At 41.9% G+C, this 26,619-nt stretch overlaps 1 protein-coding gene across 4 annotated transcripts in view; it reads left to right on the top strand.

The window, feature by feature from the left end:
- The window catches only part of col27a1b (collagen, type XXVII, alpha 1b), a 707,279-nt gene that overhangs the window by 369,184 nt on the left and 311,476 nt on the right, over positions 1–26,619 (top strand). For all 4 annotated transcript variants that reach the window (XM_087998238.1, XM_087998237.1, XM_087998236.1 and 1 more), the window contains 4 exons: positions 6,974–7,018; positions 13,925–13,978; positions 19,697–19,741; positions 26,074–26,127. In XM_087998238.1, the coding sequence (XP_087854364.1) occupies positions 6,974–7,018; positions 13,925–13,978; positions 19,697–19,741; positions 26,074–26,127 (198 nt within the window). The remainder of the gene's footprint in view (positions 1–6,973; positions 7,019–13,924; positions 13,979–19,696; positions 19,742–26,073; positions 26,128–26,619) is intronic.

Below are 26,619 nucleotides of genomic sequence, written 5' to 3'. Positions count from 1 at the left end.
TTCGATGTCAGAGGCTGCCTGGGCTACTAAGCTCTCGGATTCCCCCTCCCCACCCCTCCCCACCATCTCCTCCTTCGATAAGACATTCCTTAAATCCACCTCTTTCATCAAGGTCTTAACTCGCTGACGGAATATCTGCTTACGTGGCTCAGTGCTAAACTTAGATGGTGCACACATCAACTGCTTAATTGGGGAATGTGGCTATACAACTGTAAGTTTTTGTTATTGTTGCACCATCATGGGCTTGACAGTCAAAAGGTCTGCTGCCTGTTGTCAGGTAAATGCCAGATGTCACATTGGAAACTTAGTGATTGTTGCTGGTATTGCTTCACGAAATTGTTGCACCCTTTTTCCTAAATATCTGTGTCCCCGACCATAGAATCAGTGTAGAAGCAGGCCATTCAGCCCATCAAGTCCATACCACTCCTCCTAAGAACATTCCACCCAGACCCATTCCTCTACCCCTGTATTTTCCATGGCTAATCCAGCCACCCTGCAAATCCCTGGACATTATGGGTAACTTTGCATAGTCAATCCATCAACCTGCACATCTTTGGACTGTGAGAGGAAACTGGAGCAAACCCACGCAGACACGGGGAGAATGTGCAAACTCCACACAGCCGGTCGCCCGAGGCTGGAATTGAACCTGGGTCCCTTGCACTGTGAGGCAGCAGTACTAACCACTTTATGGTCTTGTGTGGCCTTAACAGTTGTAAAATTATTTTGGTACTAACAGTTTGATAACCATTTATATATATGTTGTTTGAGAGTGAACTGGAAGGGCCAAACCTCTAGCAGCTTTTACCAAATAATTATGTCTTTCACTTCCAACCTTAAAGAGGACGTCCCCAGAATAATGTGCTGTAACTGTATTGTTACGAAGTTGAAGGGATGTACTACTAGGTGGCAGTCCCAGAGTATACTGGCTCTAAAATGGATACCTGAGTTTTGGTTGCTGTTTTGACAGCAATTCAAATGTAACCAATTTTTAATTTCTCCCCCAGGATACTAAAACCAAATCGAGTTTGAATTTATTGTTTTGCTAACATTGAACCAATGAGATGATCCAATGTTGGGGGTGGGGGAGTATAAAATGCAGACATTTTGAAAATTGGTCAGTGAGCAACTGCTGTAGAGAGAGAGAGAAACTGGAGAGTTACTCGCCAGGAAATTAGGAAACACTCAGTATCAAAGATATTTTTTCATGTGAAACATATTCGCAGCAAAAGAAAGATGACACAGGGTGATCCTCAGCCGGAAGAAGAAAGACACAGAAGAAGACAGTGGACTGCGTGGTTTTGAAATTAAGTTGATGTAATTTTAATAGATGTATTATTGGAACAGCATATTGTTATAAAGTTGGAGGCAGGTAGTAAGCAGTTAAGAGAAAGGGGGGCTTGGAGTTGTGAATAGTTGTGGCTAATGTTCAATTTTAGAGTTAAAAAATAAATTGATGTTCTTTTCTTTAAATAGTGAACTTTTGGAGTTCTCTGTCACTAATATTTTAACAGATTATAGGGCGGGGCGAGCTTTTCTAGATGCTCGGGTTTAATTAACAGAGAGGTTCACTGCTGTGTCAGAACAGTATGGAGTTTTGAAATCCACCTACTGTACAGTCAGTGAGACAGCAACTGCAGATGGTGGTAAAACCTTCTTTCTGCTGAACAAACAAGAACTTAATAACCTTCAAACTGTGTGACTTTTGTTTTAATTACAAACCTGCTAATTAAACAGAGAAATCTGCAGGCCACAGTTTCTGCTGTGTGGAGGAGGGTACATACTGTAAAAGCCACAATCTGCTTGTATATGCCCACATTTCCATTCTCGAATTACCTCATGGAAATCAGATCCATGATTCACTTACGGGCCCATGAGGCTGATTTTCCCGATCTTGGTGTGAACCAGTCAAACCATCGCCCACATCAGCCCCAGATGGTGATACCATTGTTCTTCCAGCGATGGAGGTATTCAGTTTTCAGGCAACTATCCCTTGGCGTAATTGCGCATTTCCATGGAGCAACAGGAACATGGAGCTATGTGGAAGGACAATGTGGAACAATGAAAGGGAAGTGGTACAAGGGTGAACCAAAGTGTCTTACAACCCCCTGCAGAGCCTTGGAAGCTTCGGTGAAGTGAGACTCAGGTTTTGCACTCTAGAGACTGTCCTGATTGAGATCAAACCTTCACAAACAGGCCACCGTCTCTGGTCGTAGAATCTTCATGTGATGCAGGGCTGCATGGTGACTCTGACTTCCAGCATCCACAGTCCTTACTGTCTCCAATGTCCATGTGACATATCAGAAACTGATTAAGGATAAAGCTCCAACAATGTGCCCTCGAATTCTTCAGATGCAGAGATTGAAATGGATCGAAAAACAGAGTAATTGCCAGAGGAAACTGAGAATGATGAGATGAAAATGAGAGCATCATCTCCAAATTCATCCTGTTCAAACTAACAGCATAACCTTGAGAAGTGAGACTTGGCTCCTCTTGATTTATAGGAAGTAGAAGTAATGAGGCAGTAACTCAATAAAGAGCTCTTTGAAAAGTTTAATATCAAAATGTTTTCACTTTTGTTTAAAGATTTTGGACGCCAGCATCTCCTTGGGTTTCTCTTGAACCCAGTCCAATCCAAGTCCTGCTCCAAGCTGAACTCTCAGCCAGAATTATATAAATATCAACGAGATAGAGAACCAGTCAAAAGTGATGGATAAACAACGCAAAGCTGTGTAAATTAATCTCCCTATCATTATTTTAACGCTCATAAAGGGTAGAAGTTTCCCCTTCTTGGTGTGGGGTGGCAAGAATTGTGGGAGAACACAGCAACAATGGTAAAAAAAATCAGGATCTCAGTGTTGTGAAAAAGGTTTCCAATTTTCTCCTTAATCTTTAAACAGTGATGTCAGAAGCTCACTATTGAGTAACGACTGACCATATTTCCATGTATTTGCATCTTATTACTAACCAAGCCTGCCTTACTTGGGAGCTACTTCTGATTCTGCACTCCAACCCCAAGAAACTAGAGGTGTAACACAGACCAGGTCCCTGCTAGCTATGGCTCGCCAACTGCTTATCCCAGCTGTCATCTCACTGTTTCTTCACCACATGCATAACAGACACCATCCTTCTCTGACCTTCATCCACAAAAGTCAACAGTCACCAACCATCAGCTTCAGAATAGCATAATGCCTGCTTTTTGAACAACTCTCACACCACTTCAACACTCCACTTCAGAGTTCAGAGATGCCTGCGTCTTACACCTTGCCAGGTTGCTATCCCAAAAGGGACATATGCATCTTCGAAACCTGTCTGATTCACTAATGTCCTTCAGGGAAGAAAATCTGCCACCCTCACCTGGTCTGGCTTACATATGAATCCAGACCCAGAGCAATGTGTTGATTCGCAATCACCCTTTGAAATGGCCTAGCAAGCCACTCAGTTGTACCAATCGCTACAAAGTCTCAAAGAAATGAAACTGGACAGATCACTTGGCATCAACCCAAGCACTGGAAAAGACAACGCCAGTAACAGCCCTGTTGACCCTACAAAGTCCTCTTCACTAACACCTGGGGCCAGTGCCAAAGTTGGGAGAGTTGGCAAACAGACTAGTCAAGCAACAACCTGGCACAATCATAATTCTCTCCCTAAGGGAATTGTAGATCAACCCACAGCAGGTGGACTGCAGCGGTTCCAAGAAGGCAGCTCATCCCTACCTTCTCAAGGGGCAACTAGGGATGGGTAATAAATGCTGGGCAAAGCATCCCACAAAATGAATAAATTAAAAACAAAAGCTGCATTTTATAGCTCTTAACTGGCTATCTCAGCACTTTATACTTACGTAGAGCCCGGAAGCCTGTGTATCTTGCATTACTTTATATTGTGGTGGATAAGGAGAGTTACTGGTTTGGGCGGAGGAGGTGAGTGAGATCCTTTCAGTAGATATGATGTATGCAGTAATGGGAATCATAGCCTAAGTGAGAGGGCTGTGCAGTGGCAGAGTTAGAGTAAGTGGTTCCCCTGGGAGTTTGAGTTGGCAGAGAGAAGATGGTTGGGACCCAGCTTTCGAAGATTGTTGGTCGCAATTGTATAGGGACTTTGGTGAGACCACACCTAGAGTATTGTGTGCAGGTCGTGCCTCGTTTTCTGAAGAAGGATGTTGAGGCGATGTTGGGGGTGGCGGGGGCAGTGGTGTGGGGGCAACAATAGTTTCCCAGACTGAATCCTGGGAAGGCAGGACTGGCACATGAAGAGAGACTGAATCAGTTAGAAGAATGAGGAAAGAATCTCATACAAACCTTTCAAAATCTAACAGGACCACATAGGATAAACACAGGAAGGATGTTCCCATTGACTGGGGTCACAGTTTAAGGATACAGCGTGGGTCATTTAGGACAGAAATGAGGAGAAATTTCTTCGCCCAGAGAATGGGGAGCCTGTGGAATTCTCTGCCACAGAAAGCGTCTGAGGCCAAAACACTGAGTATTTTCAGAAAGGGGTCAGATATATTCTTAAGGTGAAAGGGATCAAAGGGACCCCACATCATACCTGCAACAGCATCCTGCCTTCACTCTGTCCTTCCCTTCTCCACCAATGCTCTGGCTTTTCATAAAATCGTAATCAGGGAGAGATTGTAAAGCCAGCTGTCACTGTACTTCCTGGAATTGCCTTCACATATTAAACCCTTCTTTTATCGAACAAACTTTCAGTCAACATCCTGGGGGTTATCATTGAGCAGAAACTCAATTGGACTCTCCATATAAATACAGTGGCTAGGAGTCTTGCAGAAAGTAACTCACCTCCTGACTCCCCAAAGCCCGTCCACCATCTACAAGGCACAAGTCAGGTGTGTGATGGAATATTCCCCACTTGCCTGGATGGGTGCAGCTCCAACAATACTCAAGAAGCTTGTCACCATCCAGGACAAAGCAGCCCGTTTGATTGGTACCACATTCACAAACATCCACTCCCTGCACCATTGATGCTCAGTAGCAAGTGTGTACTATCTACAAGATGCACTGCAGTAATTCACCAAAGATTATTATACAGTACCTTCCAAACCACAGTCATGACTAATAGCAGCAGATACATGGGAACACCACCCCTTTCATCTACCCCTCCAAGCCACTCATCATGCTGGAAATATATCGCCGCTCCTTCCATGTCGCTGGGTCAAAATCCTGGAATTCCCTCCCGAAGGGCATTGTGGGTCAACCCATAGCACATTAACTGCAGCAGTTCAAGAAGGCAGCTCACCACCACCCTCACAAGGGATGGGCAATAAATGCTTGACCCAGCCAGCAATACCCACAACCAGTGACAGAATAATTAGTGAATCGTTGCTCCAGTTCTCTTGTTATGCAGTGATGGAGGCTTTGTGGTTAAATCTTTACCCTGGTAATGCAGAGGACCCACGTTAATTGGGCTAAGTAATATGAAGGGCTTATGCCTGAAACGTCAACTCTCTGCTCCTTGGATGCTGCCTGACCTGCTGTGCTTTTCCAGCACCACACTTTTCGACTCTGACTCCCCAGCATCTGCAGTCCTCTCTTTCTCTCAGCCGCTGAAGTAGTAAGCAGGATGGAAACAATTGTAAGCAAGGGAAGTTTGTAAATTTATTAAGATACAGGAAGCCAACTAAATTTGCGCCAATAAAATCCAATCACAGGCTGTCTTTAGATTGGACGATGATCATCCTTGTGGAAACATTTGCAAGTTAGGAATTTGTTAACTGTAGCCCACTGATGTTTTCCTGTGTGTGTGGTGTACTTAGAGCTCCAAATGCATCATTACATCTCGCCACACATTGTGAGTTCGTACATAATTAAGCAGTGTTGATGAAGTATTTGATTGTGCCACAGTGCCACAGTTACAGCTTCACCAGTATTAGTATAATGGAGCAGCAAGATGTTTTATTGAGATGATAATTCTTTGCAGAGTTTTGATTGCACAGCAAAGTAATTGCATTTTTATTTTGCATTTATGTATTACAAAAGGGCTGTGATTCAGTCTGTGTTTTTACACACGCAGAGTCATTGAGCTGTACAGCACGGAAACAAACCCTTTGGTCCAACTCGTCCATGCTGACCTGATGTTCTAAATTAATCTAGTTCAATTTGCCAACATTTGGCCCATATCCCTCTAAACCCTTCCATTCATGTACCCATTCAGATGCCTTTTAAATGTTGTAATTGTACGCATAGACTTAAAGTAAGGGGCAGAAGGTTTAGAGGGGATGCCAGGACCCACAGGGGGTAGTGAGAGTCTGGAACTAGCTGCCTGTCAGGGTGGGAGAGGCAGAAATCCTCATCACATTGGCAAAGTATTTAGATGTACACTTGCGATGCCAAGACATGCAAGGTTATGGACCAAGTGCTAGGTTAGAATAGGTAGGTGCTTTCATTTCTGACTGGCACACTCTGAACGGGCTGAAGAACCTTTTTTTAAGCTGCGGACGTCAATGACTCTGTGACATACAAAGCGTGTGATTCAGTCTGTGTTTGGACTGAACTTGATGTCATTCAGACCTTTATTTACAGGATTAAACCTCGCAGCGATTCCGCTAACAGAAACATCAATGAGACACAGGTTCGGTATTTTACTCAGGATTTTAACCTGGTTCATTTCCAGTTTGCCCCTCCCAACAAAACAAAATCGGTGCCCACTGGTTATAGTTCTCTCTTTTACTGTGGGGTTCCTATCGCCCCACTGCGGATCGAAGGGCATAAGGTTTGCAAAGCTCTGTGGGCCACACCAAGCAGGATAACAAGCAGGTCTCTGTTTTGGAGACTGAGTAAACGTTGTCTGAACTTCATTTGTTTGCACGCCTTCCCTCGATAAGGGAGCTGCAGATTACACAGGGCACAGAGGGAGCTAGGTCGTCCCCTTTCGAGCCTTGCCTTTAGAGATCTAATCACTTTCAAACTGTTTTATTTGTTTAGGAAAGAGCCAGTAATCTTCTGATCTTTGCTTACAGGGAGATTTGGGAGCCCCAGGACCTCCTGGCGTTCGTGGGCTGGTTGTAAGTACCAAACATTCCTTCCCTGATTCAATGCCACTCTTTATTTTGCATTGAGTTGGATCATTCTGCTTTCGGCTCTCTCTTTCAGCTTTAAAAATGCAGAGAATCCTGTCACTGTTCAGATGTTGCATTATAACTGTTTAGTTAGCCAAAAGTGGCAGCTGAACACCACAACCATCACAAATATTATTTAATAGATCAGATTTATTCATTACTGTTTCACAGTGAGCTATTCAAACACTGGGTTTGCAAATACTCAAATCTTCTAACTCACTAACAATACTTTGGTTTCAAAATATCATTGAATCATTCTCAGAAAGATATATTTTAATTCTTGCTTTGGTTGCATTCCTCTCTCCTGGCATATAGTCCTCCCTGGGGACATTCCAACCAGCACACAAGCTCTGACTGTTGCACTAACAATTAGGAGTAACTTTATTCTCGTAAAACTAAAACTATAGATTAAAGTTTTTGGACAAAACACAATGAACTCTAAAATTTAGCACTTTGGTAATATTTCTATTTTGCTCCCACTTCCACTTCTTTCACGGTGTCTCCCCTACCAATTGCTAAAGAGAAATACAGAGACTTTTATTTGCATTAATGTAGCACCTCTCACAACCACTAGACATTTTATAACACTGTGTGGCCTGTTAAACAGTTTTGACGTACAGTCAATGCTGTAAGGTAGGGAGTGCAGCCAACCCTTAACGCACAGCAAGTTCCCACAAAGGCCGTGTGGTGACGATCTGATCAGCTGTTGCTGTGATGTTGATTAAGATAATCATTGATCAGGATATTGTGAGGCAAACCCTCTGCTCTTTGAAACAGTACCATGGGATTTATAGCTTCCACTCAAGTAGTCAGGTGGAAGTCTCAGTCCACCAATTTAAACCTGATGTGGAGATGCCAGGTGTTGCACTGGGGTGGACAAACCAGAAAAGTCACACAACATCAGGTTAGAGTCCAACAGGTTTATTTGAAATCACAAGGTTTCAGAGCACTGCTCCTTCGTCAGGTGAAATGGTTTGTCAAACATAGAAACGTAAAAACATAGAAGCTATTTGGACCTTCGAGGCTGCTCCACCATTCATCACAATCATGGCTGATCATCCAACTCAATAGCCAAATCCTGCTTTTGCCCCATAACCTTTCATCCCATTTGCCCCAAGTGCTATATCTAGCCGTGTCTTGAATACATTCAATGTTTTGGCATCAGCTACTTCCTGTGGTAATGAATTCCACAGGCTCACTGCTCTTTGGGTGAAGAAATGTCTCCTCATCGCTGTCCTAAATGGTCCACCCCGAATCCTCAGGCTATTACCCCCTAGTTCTGGACACACCCACCATCGGGAGCATCCTCCCTGCATCTACCCTGTCTAGTCCTGTTAGAATTTTATAAGTCTCTCAGATTCCCCCCTCAGTCATCTGAACTCCAGTGAAAACAATCCTCACCTTGCAGTGAATAGCCAAACTGACAAAAACAAAATCAAACCAGAGAAAGGCTGAACTGGGAGAACTGGCCACAAGTGTGTTTCACAAAGATCTGACAGCCTTTTGCCTGAGGCAATATCTGTTAGCTTTCATCAAACTGGCCATAAAATCCTTCCAAACCAGACTTTTTGGAATTGCTGCTTTTACGACCTCTCTGGACAAAAAAGCCAAAGACAACATAACCTTGTTAAAGGAGCAGCATCATCACAAATTTAACTGAGACCTTGTTCCAGGGGCACAGAGGCCCAAGGAGCTTCATTTTGTGCTGTAACCATCCAGTAGTTCCATTGCATATTCAAACATAGAATCCCCGATAGTGTGGGAGCAGGCCATTCGGTCCATCGGGTCCACACCAATCCTTTGAAGGACACCCACCCAGATGTACCTCCCTACCTTAAAATAAATTTAGCAAAAATACCTGGGACTTGCTGTTCCTAAAAATCCATTTGCCGATGGGTGGCTCACCCCTTTTTTTGTTCTTAGAGGTATGTTCGTCAAACACTCATTTACATTCTTTTCAGAAGTGCATTAACAGAACTTGGCTGAACGATCTCACACAAGACGACTTGTTCTTTGATTTTCTTATGCAACAAATAATCAGATCTGTGTGCTTTTTTAACTAATTGGAAAATGGTACTGTAAGCATTAAGAATGTCGCTCCTGTTTTAAATCTAATGCTACTGGAACTCAGATCCTATAATTTTTTCACTGATTTTGAAATGTTATATCAATCTTGTCACTCCTACTTAATTCCCTTCATGCTCCGGGGCAGAATATTAATAGAACAAGGGGTAATTATCTGATTTTCCTTTAACTATCTCCAGGTGGTTCTTTTTAAAACACTTCAAAAATGTAATTTTAGTCAGTTCTATGCACTCATGTGCATAATTGCATTTTTAGACCTGAATAAATAAGCAGAAGTACACAGAACAATTTTTTTACAATCAGATTAATAAAATTCCAGCAATTTATTTCTAGTACCTTCGATCCCATGAGCTCACACTGTGCACAAGGCTTTCTGGTGGACTGATTCAAGTATTAGCTTAATCAAGGAAAGGTTTTCTCCTCAAATAGTCACTTAAATGACAAACAAAATCCACAACTATTCTCTTTCTGAGTTATTGTACTGAGAGATTTATCTATTACCCAAGGGTAGAGTAAATCCCATCCATAGGATTGATGAGGAGCCATACTGGGTGAGTTGGCCCTGGTGAGGTATGTGCCCCTTTCTTGGAACCAAAGAATCCCTACAGTGCAGAAAGATGCCATTCAGCCCATTGAGTCTGCACGAATCCTCCAAAGGAGGACTACCCTGTAGTCCCGTAACTCTACATTTTCAACTATGGCTAACCCATCTAGCCTGCACATTCCTGGACACTATTGGGGAATTTAGTATGGCCAATCCACACCGACCTGCACATCTTTGCGCTGTGTTAGGAAACTGGAGGTCCTGGAGGAAAACCACACCGACAGAGAGTGGTTCAAATGTGGAATGAACTTCCTATGGAAGTGGTGGACATGGGTACAATTACAATGTTTAAAAGACATTTGGATAAGTTCATGAATAGGAAAGGTTTGGAAGGATATCGGCCCAGAGCAGGCAGGGGCGACTAGTTTGGTTTGAGATTATGGTCGGCATGGACTGGTTGGACTGAGGGTCTGTTTCCGTGCTGTATCTCTCTATGACTGTTTGACTGTATGTCTATGAACTGTACTCAGATAGATAAAGGGTCACTTGCAGTCAACAGTGAGGAGCAGACATCAGAGGGACGGATACTGGTGAAATGGTGAGATACACACCATTAATGCAGAGAGATGTGGAGTGATGCATTTTGGAAGGAGCAATGAGGAGGAAAGATATAAATGCCAACTATAGACCGATGAGCCTGACGTCAGTGGTGGGCAGTTTGTTGGAGGGAATCCTGAGGGTCAGGATGTACATGTATTTGGAAAGGCATGGACTAATTAGGGATATTCAACACGGCTTTGTGCATGGGAAGTCATGTCTCACAAACTTGATTGAGGATTTTGAAGAAGTAACAAAGAGGATTGATGAGGGCAGAGCCGTGGACGTAATCTTTGTGGATTTCAGTAAGGCGTTCGACAAGGTTCCCCATGGGAGACTGGTTAGCAAGGTTAGATCTCATGGAACACGGGGAGAACTAGCCATTTGGATACAGAACTGGCTCAAAGGTAGAAGACAGAGGGTGTTGGTGGGGGGTTGTTTCTCAAACTGGATGCCTGTGACCAGTAGAGTGCCACAAGGTTTGGTGCTGGGTTCACTACTTTTCGTCATTTATATAAATGATTTGGATGTGAGCATAAGAAATATAGTTAGTAAGTTTGCAGATGACCGCAAAGAAGGTTACCTCAGATTACAACAGGATCTTGATCAGATGGGCCAATGGGCTGAAAAGTGGCAGATGAAGTTTAATTCAGATATATGCGAGGTGCTGTATTTTGCAAAAGCAAATCTTAACAGGACTTCTACACTTAATGGTAAGGTCCTAGGGAGTGTTGCTTCACAAAGAGACCTTGGAGTGGATAGCTGCTTCAAAATGGATTTGCAGATAGATAGGATAGTGAAGAAGGCCTTTGTTATTCTTTCCTTTATTGGTCAGAGTATTGAGTACAGGAGTTGGGAGGTCGTGTTGCGGCTGTACAGGACATTGGTTAGGCCACTGTTGGAATATTGCGTGCAATTCTGGTCTTCTTCCTATCAGAAGGATGTTGTGAAACTTGAAAGGGTTCAGAAAAGAATTACAAGGATGTTGCTAGGGTTGGAGGATTTGAGCTATAAGGAGAGGTTGAATAGGCTGGGGCTGTTTTTCCTGGAGCATCGGAGGCTGATGGGTGACCTTATAGAGGTTTATAAAATCCTGAGGGGCATGGATAGGATAAACAGACAAAGTCTTTTCCCTGGGGTGGGGGTGTCCAAAACTAGAGGGCATAAGTTTAGGGTGAGAGGGGAAAGATATAAAAGAGACCTAAGGGGCAACTTTTTCACGCAGAGGGTGGTACGTGTATGGAATGAGCTGCCAGAGGAAGTGGTGGAGGCTGGTACAATTGCAACATTTAAAAGGCATCTGGATGAGTGTATGAACAGGAAGGGTTTTGAGGGATATGGGCTGGGATCGGGATTGGGTTGGGATATCTGAGTGGCATGGACGAGTTTGGACTGAAAAGTCTGTTTCCGTTCTGTACATCTCTATGACTCTAAATGAAACCGCACAGTTCCGGGGCAATGGATGAAGTAAGAGAGAGATCGGAAATCCAAACTGTTGAAATTATCAGGGTAAACTGATAAAGTCACAGGAAATGAAAGGAAACGAAAGGTCTGACATAGCGATCACAGCAACACTTCATAACACCTTTCACCTCAGTGTGATTAATATGCCCGATTATGGACATTATAAAATTCACATTGGCCTCACAGTGGGAACAAGTGGAGATGCACGAGATTGGAACCAAAGTTAGGGTCTCAAGGTACGTGGAGAGATGAGAAAGGCCAGACTTGTTCTTTCTTGAGAATACAACATTATAGGGACGTTTGATCAATGTGTTCACAGTGATCAGGACCTTTGACAGAATAGATTCATCAGGAATTGGTTCCCTGGTGGAACAGGTAATAACCAAAGACCATAAAGTCAAAATGTTTCATGAGAGTGGGGAATTTTTTTTACGCCATCGGTTCTGTTTTAGAATGTATCGCTGTATGTAAAATGGCAGAGGAAGCAGACTAACTATAACTTTCAAAAGAAAATTACGTAATATTCGAAAAAGAGAACTTTGTACTGGCTGTGAGGAAAAAACAGGAGTGTGGGACCAATTGACTAGCTCTTTCTCAGATCTGACAGACTGAATGGCCTTCTTTTGTGATTAATCAATCTGCAATCAATATAAAGCAGAAGGGCTCCAGTTATCAAGGTATGGACCACGAGGCAAAAGAAGCAGTGAACTACAGGATAGAGTGGGACAGGTACATCATTCACATGCAGAACGCAGGGGCATCAAAGAATAAATGTTCGAACCTGGTGCAAGATCTGATGGCAAATAAATATTGTTTATTTTGTAAGTAATTCCTTGCAGGTTGAATGTTAAAAGTACTTACAAAGGCAGGATCTCATTGAAATTAAGTCAGAAGTCACATGACACCAGGTTATAATCCAACAGGTTTACTTAAAATCACAAGTTTTCAGAACGCTGTCACATCATCAAAGGAGCAGTGCTCTGAAAGCTTGTGATTTTAAATAAACCTGTTGGACTATAACCTGGTATTATGTGACTTCTGACTTTGTCCACCCCAGTCCAACCCCGGCACCTCCCATTAAATTAACACCTCCATTAAATTAACATCTTGGTGTTTTGGTCCCCAAATTGGTCCATGTAGCGACAACATGTTAGGTATTTATGTGTAATTAAACAAACATTTAGTGTATTATCGCCATTCAACCATAAGTCAGTAACATTTCTCATTATCCATGTGTGTTGTGTACTTATAAACACCTTTAGCACATATTAATGAATGTGTTTATGACAAAGTCATTCCTTTCATATTTTAATTCAAAATCATAGTCCAGTGCAATGAAGGAAAGTTAGCAGTTGGTAGGTATTGGGCTGGACTCTCCCTCTGGGGATGACCAACAGAATTTGGGCCTGTTCCAGGTCCTAAATCCAGCCCCAGGGCAAACAGTTACCCACTACCTTGAAGTGGCCAGAGGGCGAGGTCTCTGTTCAATTACAAAGTGGTACACTAGAAAAGAAGGGATGGGGGCCACGGTTTGCAATCAGATGTTTTTCAGTCCAAATGTAGCAGTAGACAACACTTTCTCCTTTTGACATATCTGTTTCTTCCTCTTGTAGCTGATTAGATTGAGATTTAGTTTTTATTGTCATGTGTACTCAAGTACGGGATACAGGAGTACAGTGAAATGTTCACAGAAACAGGGGAATAAAGAACTAAGTTAAGAAGATAGGCAACAATCTTCTTAGCATAAAAATAGATTCTCAACTTTGTCAAAAACATTAATGTTTGCACTGTTGCCTTGCCGGACACTCCAGCAACCTGGTAGTATCAGTGAACTGTGTTCACACTTATATTTCAGCAATTAGTAATCAATTAATTCCTACTTGATTCATTATTTCACCATATAGAAAAACATTCTTCAGTTGAGTGAAACATTTACCCTTTGAGCAAGCGATTACGTAATGATGTTTTGCATTGCAGCCGCTCCTGTTATGTACCTGAGCTGGGTACGTTAATGCCATTCATTGCTTAGGACATATGGGAATTCCATCTTCTGATGGAGCTGAAGACCAGTTGAGATAGAATGATTTGTTTCACATTTGACCAGTTTGTTTCAATCTTGTAAATGGTCACAGACTTTAATTGACTCTTTTTGTTCTCGGCAGGGGGATATGGGGCGTCTTGGGAAGATGGGCTTGCCTGGACAGCGAGGACCGAAGGTGAGGTGGATTATTCCAACTCTTCATTTGTCAAACGCTGAGTGATCACTATTCTGTTATATTCTGTTTCGAGGCAATGGCTGAAATTTCTTCGAGGATTAATCTCACCAAAGAAAGCTCCCATTTATTCATTAAACCTGTTGATCCAACATAATGGGTTCATAGCTCGAATCAGAAAACATTTTCTTTTCGATTTCCGTAAAAGGAAGGGAGGTAGATCACACACAACCAACCCATGCATGTGAAACCCAAAATAAAATGTTAACTGTTGGACATGATACTGTGATTGGGCAGCATTTGCTGAACAATTTGGAGTGCTTATGTAGCTGGATGAACAATTGATTTAATTTAATCGGTTAGGCTTAGAAATGACTCATTTGTACTTGCTAGCAAAGACGTGCAGGAACTGTTCTCTGCAAACAAAAGGAATATGTTCAAGCCTGGTTCAAATGATCCAGCAACTCAGGAAGCCTATAGTTCCCTAATGTTTCGGTTATGGTAACACCTTGGCCAATCAGAATTGTCTGCCGATCAATCAACATCTCTTTCTCCCGTACCATAAATTGTTGTGATTGTTTGAAATTTGGCATTCTTTCATTTTGTCCTGATGAGTGTAAGATGGAAAGCTTTGTCAACAAGTCTGTCTTTTCAGGAAATGAATAAGTTAAAGTTGCTAGACATAATGCAAATTGACTCTCTGACAATCATTAATAATAATGAGTCTTTCAATGCAAATATTGCTAGTATATTAAAAGATTTAAAACTTTCATTATGCTTCTGCACTAACCACTTGTATTTAAATCATAGCCGTAATATAAGAAAATGTTCTCAGATGCTTCACAGGAATATGGCAAAGTAAAGTTAGGTAGGGAGATAATAGGACAGGCAGCCAGAACCTTAGAAATAGAGGCAGATGTTTGGCGGTGTCTTAAAGAAAGATGGAAGTAGACGTGAAGAAGGAGAGAGGTTTAGGGAGAGAACTGCAGATCTTCAGGAGACTAGAGTTAGATGAGCACAGATATCCTGGAGGATTGTAGGACTAGTAAGGTAAAGTGAGCTAGGAAAGATCTCTTCTCCCTCTCAGAGGGTTGTGAGTCTTTAGTCTCCTGTCCACAGAGAGCAGTGGGGGCAGAGTCCTTGTATATATTTAAGATGTGGAGGTGCCAGTGTTGGACTGGGGTGAACAAGGTCAGAAGTCACACGATACCAGGTTATAGTCCAACAGATTTAGAACTTCACCTGACGAAGGGGGAGTGCTCCACAACCTTGTGATTTCAAATAAACCTGTTGGACTGTCACCTGGTGTCATGTGACTTTTGACCATGTATATTGAAGGCAAAGACAGATAAATTCTTGATCAGGAGGGGAATCAAGGGAAAGGGCAGGGAAGTGGATGTGAGGAATGATGGATCAGCCCAACTAGGAGCTGAACAATCTAGTCCTGTTCCTATTTTCTGTGGTCTTGTGGTAATAGTTGCTGTAGTTTGCCCACACTGGGAACTTTGCAGATGTTGGTCTTGTGCAATTTCTTGAAGGTCAATATTTTAATAAATGACAGAGTAAACACATGGAGCATGATTTATACAGATATCAGTTGCACAATACGAAAGCTAAAAATGTGTATTCAGTGTGTAAAGTGTGTTTGATTTCCTCTTTCACAGAGTTTGTGATATGAATGAAAAATGCATTGGATTATCTGAATAACTGACAAGAAAATACAAATGTAACATAACTGAAATTTGGAAAAAAGAGTGGCAAATTCATGTCCAAAATTGGATATTTTACCATGGGTTTGATTCTTTTCTGATATAGTAGAGCAAATACGCATCTGAAAGCACATTGTTCATCAGCAATGTATCAATCAATATATACTGCAATTGCTGTTCACAACTGAAAATGGACTCTATGTGATTTAATACAAACATCAAATTGTCTTTTCTTGGATGTAATAGTACAGCCATTCATGTAGACTTAAAATTGTGAAGTACTTTTGATGTACACCGCAGCTAAAAGTAAGCACTACTTCCTCCGCAAATATCCACACTACTGACCGCTTTGAATAAACACACCACAGTTCGTTGTGTGGAAGTGTTTGTCTTAGTTTTTTACAGCCAAGTGTCATGTATAAATAGAAGCTTGTAGTCATGTCAGAAAGCCTCCAAATCACACTCTTAAGAAATTCTGAGTTTCGGCTCCAATTATATCAATAAAATTGTGGATGGGAGTGTAAACTGATTCTATATTTCACTCCCCTCCTATTAAGGCTCAACAAACTTTCTTTGTGAGCTGTACAAAAACCATGAGAATAGAGATACAAAATGCTGCTCAGATGCTTGATGTGTGGGATCCAGTTTCAGCAAATCCTGATGGAACTACGCGTAACACAAACAAAAATTGCTGGAAAATGCTCAGGAGGTCTGGCAGCATCTGTGAAGAGAAACAGAGACAGATTTAATGTTTCGGATTGATTGCACTTCCTCAGAACTAAGTTAACATCACACAACACCAGGTTATAGTCCAACAGGTTTATTTGGAAGCTCTAGTTTTTGGAGCGCTGCCTCTTCATCAGGTAGCCAGTTGGGCAGGATCATAGGACTCAGAATTTATAGCACAAGATCATCGTGTCATGCAACTGAAACGATATAATGAACAAACCTAGAAGATGTAACAGCAATCTAGGTTTGTTCAATATATCATATCAGTTGTATGACACTATGAAATTGTGCTATAAATTCTGTGTCCTATGATCCTGTCCAAATAGCTACCTGATGAAGAAGCAGTGCGCCAAAAGCTAGTGCTTCTAAATCAACCTTTTGGACTGTAACCTGGTATTGTGTGATTTTTAACTTTGTCCACCCCAGTCCAACACCTCCAGCACCTCCTCACCATTCCTCAGAACTGATTATCTTACAACAGTAACTTTCTCAGCACCAATGGGCAGAGAAACATTCTGATGAAACGTTAATTCTGTCTCTCTCCTCAGATATTGCCAGACCCACTGAGCATTTCCAGCATTTTCTTTTGTTTTAATTTCAGATTTTTAGCTATCACAGCTCTCTGTCTGTCTTAAAATAAAAAATAACGATCTATCCTATTAGAATGTAACTCCGAAAACCTTTACTGAATGAGTGACCCATTATCTCCTCCCATTTTACTGTGGGCAGTCACAGTGCTGGTTAGTCACCCTTTCCCTGTTGTCCCCAGTCAGCCACCCATTCATCTTCCAACCCAGCTCTGTTTAAGTCTCTCATGTCTGGCTTCAGGCTGTTCTCTTCTCCTTCTCCCATTTCCATCTCTCACCACACTATTTTTCCTCTCTGTCTGTCTGTCTTTCCCTCTCTCTGTCTTGAGGCCTGCATGATTTCATTTGCTTCAGGGCTGCTTTCTTTGATACTCCCACAGTCTTCACTGGCCTCCAGCCGTGCCAGTTCATGACTTTGTCTTTTTCTTCATACATCCATCTCATCGTCCACATCCCATGAGTGACCTGTCACTATTCCTCTGTTCTTGAAATTGCCCAGGTTTCTGTACTGCATGGTGAGCCTGGCTTGTAGATTATTCAGTTTCAGCAAGATATCGCAGTTACTCCAAACAGAATAAAATCATTGTTTAATTTCTATTTCCTTGCTTCACTGCTCTGTCACCACTGATCCAAGTACAGTCTGTTCTGCTGTAATGTGTGTTTGTTCAACACGAATTGGCTTTAATGCAATTGAAGAATTTAGACCGTAATTTGTAGGGCACAAACTTTCCTTACTTGCATTGGATATCATGCGATTCTGGCCCCATTAGTTTAAATGCCGCTGCTATTTTCTTATAGCATGAGATCGCATGAGAACAGAACGATCATGTTATATCAGAACCTATTGTACTTGAAACTGCGCACTTTCTCCGAGACTTCGTCTTTAAAGCTTCACTCTGATCCTTTTCTCTAGGCTCAGCCATAAGCAGGATCTTTGATATAATACTGATCTTCAAACATTTGGCTCCCAGTCTGTTGTTCCAGTTCACCAGAAAGCCCGTCATGTTCTCCTCATTCCACCACATAAATCGTGCACATTTACAAACGTCGGTACAATGAGTGACATTGGGGGTTGAGCTTCAATGAGCATCTATCCAACAGGAGGTCCATCTGATTAAAAACAGTTTAACCTTGTTTCTCTGTATTTCTGAATATCATCCACTTAAGAGATCAAAGTTGGGACTCCTGAAGTGAGTAACTCGCTTCCTGACTCCCCACAGGCTGTCCACAATCTACAAAGCACAAGCTAAGAGTGTGATGAGATCTTCCCCATTTACCTTGATGTGTGCAGCTCCCAACAGCACTCAAGACACTCGACACCATCCAGAAAAAAAAGAGGTCACCCACCATTCACCTCCTCCCCAGTAGCAGCAGTGTGTACCAACTACAAGATGCATTGCAGCAGCAAAGACAGCACCTTTCACACCCACACCGTCTACCACCCAAAAGGACAGGGGCAGCAGATGAAGGGAGGATATCAACACTTGCAGGTTCTCTTCAAAACCACAGGCCATCTTGACTTGGGACCAGATCATTCAGTGTCATTGGATCAACATAGCGGAGCTCTCTCCTTAATAGCACTGTGGGTACACTCACACCTCAAGGTTCGCAGCAATTCAAGAAGGCAGCTCATCCTCACCTTCTGCAGGGTAACCAGAGACAGGCAATAAATGCTGGCCCAGCCAGCAATACCCACATCCTGAGAATAAATGCAAACTCAAACTAGGATAGGCCAAGAGGAAATTTGACCTTTTTTTGTATTTTACATTTGGTCAGTTCTGCTCTAATGTGGTAGTTCTGTTCTCGTGCAATGAGAGCATCACGCAATAGCAGCACCACATAAACTAATGGGGCCAGAATTGCATTATAGCCAATACACGCTTTAAAACTTTGCGTTTTAGATCAGTGTCCCCAATTCATCAGAGCTGAAAATGTGTTGCTGGAAAAGTGCAGCAGGTCAGGCAGCATCCAAGGAACAGGAGAATCGACGTTTCGGGCATAAGCCCTTCAGGAATGAGGAAAGTGTGCCCAGCAGGCTAAGATAAAAGGTAGGGAGGAGGAACTTGGGGGAGAGGCGTTGGAAATGCGATAGTGGAAGAAGGTCAAGGTGAGGGTGATAGGCCGGAGTGGGGTGGGGTTGGAGAGGTCAGGAAGAAGATTGCAGGTTAGGAAGGCGGTGCTGAGTTCGAGGGATTTGACTGAGACAAGGTGGGGGGAGGGGAAATGAGGAAACTGGAGAAATCTGAGTTCATCCCTTGTGGTTGGAGGGTTCCTAGGCGGAAGATGAGGCGCTCTTCCTCCAACCATCGTGTTGCTATGGTCTGGCGATGGAGGAGTCCAAGGACCTGCATGTCCTTGGTGGAGTGGGAGGGGGAGTTGAAGTGTTGAGCCACGGGGTGGTTGGGTTGATTGGTCCGGGTGTCCCTGAAGAAGGGCTTATGCCCGAAACGTCGATTCTCCTGTTCCTTGGATGCTGGCTGACCTGCTGCGCTTTTCCAGCAACACATTTTCAGCTCTGATCTCCAGCATCTGCAGTCCTCATTTTGTCCCCAATTCATCAGTCATGTTACAATGAATTTGTGTCAGTGAAACATGCATTATAGCAGAATGATCTGTATTTGTAATATCTTCAGGAACCTGGCGGTTTCTGTCTGTAACATGTTCATGTTAATGAATCTGACTGTCTGTTTTCCTAGGGGCTGATTGGAAACCGCGGAGAACCAGGACTGAAAGGTGATAAGGTGATCTGAATACCTCCTTATTGCACTGTGATGTGATGTTCATACTTCCTTACAGCACTTGAGTTTAATATTCCCCTATTGCACTGCAATATAATACTAAGATTTGCATTGCACTACTTCTAATATTGTCTGGCTTGATATTCACTTCCTGCACTGAATTATTCTACTGCTTCATTATGGCAGAGTATATTGCACTCCATTAAAAATAGTTCCTCTGACCACTAATTCTTTCTCAAGCATGGTGTTCAATCGATCTTCACTATCTATTGTTAACTATATGTTAATTACTCTGCTAGGAGACACAAGGCCATTTTTAATAAAGTGCCGAGGATACATATAAAGAGAGACTGTTAGCTCTCTGGTTGGTAGCTAACGAGCAACCATACCGATGCTGAAATCTGTGAATAAACCTGTTATTAAGAAAAGAATTAGCATCTGTTTTAATTGGGAACATAGGAACAATACAGGCCTTTCAGCCCATTGAACCTGTTTCACCATATAATAAGATCTTGGCTGATTGAACCCTCCAAGGCCTTTTTCCAAAACTATCCCCCTTACCTCCTTCCTCCACCAACTGGTTTCAAATGGGAACTGTGATTTCCCTTTAATACTTCGAAGCACTCAGTTACAAAAGAATATTCAATGCTCCTTTGTTGTACTGTGCAGTTTAATATTTGGCAGCATGAATTAACTCTCCATATAGCACATGATTAAAATTTTCGTCCAATCTTATTGTTCCCATTTGTGTTCCTCTTGTCACAGAACACCCCTGTCCAAGGATCCAGAAAAGCAATTTGATGATCCCACTCTTTTCTCTCATCCACAGTGTGTCTGTATGTATCTGTGTGTCTGTGTATGTGTCTGCATGTGTCAGTGTGTGTGTCTATATGTATGTGTGTGTCTGTGTGTCTGTTTATGTGTGTCTGTATATGTATTTATCTGTGTATGCCTGTTTGTCTCTGTGAGTGTGTGTGTCTGTGCATGTTCCTGTTTGTGCGTGTGTGTGTGTGTGTTTGTATGTGTACCTCTCTGCACATGTGTGTCTTTGTGAATGTATATGTGTGTCTGTCTGTGTTAGTGTGTCTGTGTCTGTGTATGTGCCTCTTTGTGTCTGTCTCTATGAGTATGATTGTGTGTGTCTGTATATGTGTATTTGTGTATGTCTCTGAATGTGAGTATGTGTATGTGCCTGTGTGCAGGTCTGTGTGTGTATTTCTGTTCTGTGTGTGTGTCTGTCTCTGAATGTGAGTGGGTGTCTCTGTGAGTATGTGTGCGTGTGTTTGTGTGTGTATGTGTGTGTGAGAGAGAATAGGAGGATTATTGCACAGAGAGCCATGTGTTAACCCATTGGTACATTGCCTAATTACAACAGCCATGTGAGCCTGTAAAATGGGGGATGGGATCATGCTGCTACCACTGGTCCATGACTCATCAGCTGGACCATATGGAAAGATTTTGTTGCAGTGGGAACATATTGACTGTGTTACAGAATTCTGTGCAGTAAAGAGGGGGTGGGGGTGCTTTGGATGATGCAGTGACCTTCTCTCTGTCTTGCCACACTGTAAATACCCTCCCTGCAGCCTGCCACGTGGTCAGGGAAGCTGGCCTCCATAACTTGCCCAGCACTCAATAACTCTGTACTGAGTGGTGATTTCAAGTGAGTTATTCGTTTTCGAACAGTCTTTTCCCTTTCTCTATTTGGTGAAGTACTCAGCCCCTACTTATCTCTGGCCACTTCAGGGAACTCAGTCTGTAGGAAATAAGAAGGAAAAAGTCACAAACTACCACTCTTTGCTCAACCATCAATGAGTTATTCCAGCCTTGTAACTGGTTGGTACTAATACCAAGCCTGATTCTGCACACAGTTTGCATATACATGCCATTATATCACTAAGTTAGCAAGACTAAGCTTGGCTCGTCCTTATAATTGTTCCTCTCTACACTTATTACATTTCTTGCTTCTTTAATGTGGTAGTTGATTGTGCTTTATATGATATTCCTTTTCCAAGGTAAGCATGTCTCTTTATATTAATATCTTCTTGGGTAAAGGAATTAGTGCTGCTATTTTTATTTAATGAATCGATGTTGCAGTAGTTACCATGAGACTGTGCATAAAAATCACCACATTTTATGTTAAATCATTGTAGCACACTGAACAAAGTAATTAAGGTTGCAACAGTACAGCTGTTCAGGAAATATTTTTCACACATTCTTCTGAAAGATAATTTACAGTCTTCTGCCGTAAACAGGTCTTTTATAAATACTTTGTGTTCTGCAAACATTTTGCTTTTGTACTTTTGCAAAATGCAACATAACTCTCATAGCAATCTTGTTCACAAAGAAAGGCTAATTATTGAGTAGAGTATTACCATAAAGATTCTGTACAGTGTTTGTTTCGGTTAGTATGTGTTCCTAGCTTGGCTAAAAATATTTAAACTCTTGTACATTCACGGTCATATCAATTTCCAGTTGAGCTTATAAATTATTATAGGTTAGAAGTATCATTCTTATTGCTTGCCTTCTTATATCCTTGCATTTTACGAGATTTATTAACAAAGTTTTTGGAATTCTCTTAAAAGTTAAGACTAATTTGTTATTTTAAGGAATTAGCAACATTGTTCGATGAATATTGAATTGACAGGTTTATGAACCAAACCTAATCAGCTGCTGGTGTGATTTGAACCAACATCCCCAGGGTGATATTAGATTATAAGGCTAAGTGTCATTACCGTTATGCCAGCATTTCTGCCAAAGCAGGGTCATGCAGAACACAAGCCAATGGAAACCAGGCTTTTCTACCTTTCCTTTTCCACTTTCTTCTTCTCTACCACCATCCTCCAGGACCTTGGATATGAAACTCAATGCAACTTGATACAGAGGAGCGCACAAACATCACAATTAAGTCAGCAGTAGGCCATTCGGCCCCTTGAACTTGTTCTGTCATTCTGTAACGTCATGGCTGATCTGTTCACTCAATATTCCAGTCTATTCCAACCCCTTTGCTTGTTAAGAATCTATCGATCTCGGCTTCAAAACTTTTTCAAATCTCCGCTTCCAGTAGGAGAGAGTTCCAAAGACTCACGACCCTTTTCAGAAAACATTTCTCCTCATCTCTGTCTCGAGTGGCTGACCACTTCACTTCAGACAAAGATCCCTAGTTCTAAATTCTCCTGCATGAAAACAAATCCCTCCACATGTACCCTGTCCGAACTCCTTAAAATCTTATAGTTTTCAACCAAGTCAGCCCTACTCTGTCACAGGTTCTGTGCAAGATATGTATCGACCTACTCTAGAACACTGGCCGTTTGAGAGCTGAGAGTGTAATTATAGTTCAAGCGTCTAATGTTTCCTGGAAGTCATTCATACATTGTAGAAACTGTCTAGTTTCCAGCAAAAATCTCCCTGTTTCTACAGTGGAACACTCAGACACAAGCCCAGTTTTGTCCACACTAAGTGTAATGACAGGAAAGATGACAGATTCCAGTTGGGTGATTCACTGTGGAGTGTTGTTCTCTCCGGATGTCTCACCTGGCTGCTCCTCGACTTTGGAGAATTATCCCGCAATCCTGAACCATTCCCCCCACCCTGTCAATGTTGTCAGTCACTCAGTCACTTGTGTCCTGTTGTGGCAGGGCTTATGAGAAGCTTGGGAGAATTCTATGGGAAGGAAACACAAAGAATAAAGTGGAAAATAATTGAGTCAAGTCTGAGACTGGAGGAGGGTCGCAGAGTCATCAAGATGTATGGCATTGAAACAGACCCTTCGGTCCAACTCGTCCATGCTAACCCGATATCCTAAATTAATCCAGTCCTATATCCCTCTAAACCCTTCCTATTCATATACCCATCCAGATGCTTTTTAAATGTTGTAATTGTACCAGCCTCCACCGCTTCCTCTGGCAGCTCATGCCATGCATGCACCACCGTCTGACCCTCAGGACCCTTTTAAATCTTCCCTCTCTCACCTTAAACCAGTGCCCTCTAGTTTTGGACTCCCCCACCCCAGGAAAAGACCTTGTCCATTCACCCTATCATGATTTTATAGGGGTTTGATTGAAGGGTGATCATAGGCTTGATATGATGATGTGAATGAGGGCAGAGGAAGTGCTGTACAACCACACACTGACCACCAAAACATGGTTCTATGCTGTAGCGAAGTTTTGATCAAAGTGTAATCCACGTTTAGCTAATGTTTGACCTGGCATCCAAAAAGACCCTGAGATATTTACCAACTTCTGACCTGGACCCGAGCATGTTAACGAGTGGTACTTTATTGGGACTTCTCATCATTTTCTGCTTGGAAAGCAGGCTGCTTTATATTCTCGATAACCTCCACCCTCCTCCAAAATAACCCAGCACCCTCAACCTCAAGCCTGTCTCTGAGAGCCTGAGAAATTTAACCCAAATATGCTTTAAAAAGGATGTAATTTGGGGCACGAAAGGTTGTTTGTTGAAGATTTATTCTTTCCAAAGTTTTCATGATAAGATCCTAAGAAGACTGTTAACAATATTGTTCACTTTCCGATTAGGTCAGCTTTCAACTGGAAAATGTGGTGGATAATGAATTGGAAATTTAATGTCCCTCCTTCGTCCTTTCCCTCCTTCGTCTCTGAGCTATAAATATACGCCTCAAACACACGAGTTTCAAAATGGGATTTATGGATTTGGAACAAGTGCCAGTTGCACTTGGGGAAAATGTGAGGGGAAGTAGTGTTTGCCTCAGCACTGCATAGTAGTTTTATCACTAAAGACTTACTCAGTTCTCTGGGGAACCCAGGTTCAAATCCTACCACGGCAGGTGGCAAAGTTTGAAGCGAAGTCTGGAATTAAGGATTTAATGGTGACCGTGAATCCATTGTCAAAACCGTCGGAAAAAACCCATCTGGTTCACTGATGTCCTTTAGGGAAAGAAACTGTCAATCTTATCTGGTCTGGCCTACATGTGACTCCAGACCCACAGCAGTGTGGTTGACTCCTAACTGTCTTCTGGACAATTAGGGATGGGCAATAAATGCTGGCCTAGCCAGAGATGCCCTCATCCCGTGAACAAATGAAAAAAGACCAGGCTGAGTGCCTCCCATATCTTAATTGACATAGTAAGCTCCATTCTTGGATTTTCCCAGTTGTCACCTGAAGGATTTATGAAATAAGAACATGAAAAAGGGCTGCCTGAAGGAAATGTCAAACAAACTACCATGCATAAGTTAACAATAATTGCCACCCAAAACAGTTGTGATATGAATTTTTCTTTTGGATTGTCTTGCATGTTGCAGGTAAGGTTAAAATATGTTTGTATGCCTGTATGGCTTTTATCTGTGGAGAAATGTTGGACTTTTAGCAGATGGGACTAGATTGGATTGGGATATCTGGTCAGCATGGAAGGTTGGACCGAAGGGTCTCTTTCCATGCTGTACATCTCTATGACTCTATTTTGTTTTTAATCAGTTGGTACTGATCAAGTTAAAATGATAAGATATTCCAACCGTTTCACCCCACACAGAAACATTTCACCAGCAGAGATCAGTAACGGCAGAGTAATTTTTTAATATGCAGAACTTGAGTATTTCTGAAAATGGGCATATTTCATCTTGCATTCATCAGAACATTCACAAGAATACCAGTGTAAAGGTGTTTCAGAATTATAACAGATTATAATATTACGAATTATTGATTATGCCCATAACCAATTAGAAACCGCTTGCCAACCAATCAGCACTCCATTCCTATGCAGTTTAAATGTTAAGTTTCCCCTTGAATTTGTATTCTTGCAAAGTATCCTAATAAATGCAAAAACCTCTGACATAATATATCTCTTTTCAGCAACACTCATTGAAGATTGTTTTACGGAATACCATATTGGTTTTTAATGATTTAATTTCTGCGCAATACTAAGTGCTTTAGAAGAGACCTGGGCAATATTTTGGTTTCAGTGTAAACGCATAGCCTTAGTGTGGCATCACAACATTTCAATACTTCGGAGTTTTGCTTCATCGATGCTGATGAGGAAATCTCCAAACATTGTCTTGTTATTTCATGCCTATGTTTAGCAGTCATCTTGGTATTTTCCCATGGGTCTGCAGTCACAGTACTGTAATGCTACACTGTTACTCTCCACATAGAGTTGTGAGGCTATATGCTTATCTGAGACCAATGTGATGATGTAATACATTAATACTGATGTGTACAGTATGCTTAGAATTGCAAGCTAATGGTCTAGCTTGTTCATTGCATTGAAATTGACGAGACAATGTGACAGATCTGTGTGCTGTTCTGCTGTGTTTAGAGAATGAGGCAGTGCTCTAACACTATACTGTCTTGTACTGTGAGTTTAGGGTGATGAAGGCATTCCAGGAATACCAGGAGAAACGGGTTTCCCTGGCGATAAGGTAAGTTCCTTAATAGTCCAACAAGTGTGAACTTTTAGAAATTTGACTAGTTTAATTTAGCCTGGTATTTAAATGAAAACATCAATGTCTGCTGAAGTCTCCTAGTGGTATTAAAGTCATCTTTTTCTTCTTGACTAGTCTCTACTTCTCATCTTTTAAGCCCTGTCATGTGCATATAAGCACTGTTGCCATTTTCCTGTTATTTTGATGATATTCAGTCTAAGATACAAGAAAGAGAAGAATGAGCAAATAATCATTTCACATTTTTCCAGCTACTTACCTTTGAGTTTTTCTTATTTGTAATAATTAGTTGTGATCTTGACAGATAGTCAGAGAAATTTACAGCACAGAAACAGACCCTTTGGTCCAACTCATCCATGCTGACCAGATACCCTAACCTAATCTAGTCCCATTTGTCAGCACTTGGCCTATATCCCTCTAAACCCTTGCTATTCATATACCCCTCCAGATGCCTTTTAAATGTTGTCATTG

Source organism: Chiloscyllium plagiosum, unplaced genomic scaffold, assembly GCF_037043375.1.
Source record: "Chiloscyllium plagiosum isolate Xiang-an unplaced genomic scaffold, Cpla_swu_hap1 HiC_scaffold_21, whole genome shotgun sequence".
Lineage (NCBI taxonomy): Eukaryota > Metazoa > Chordata > Chondrichthyes > Orectolobiformes > Hemiscylliidae > Chiloscyllium > Chiloscyllium plagiosum.
The sequence above is the reverse complement of the archived record's forward strand: the minus strand, read 5'-3'. Positions and strand labels throughout refer to the sequence as shown.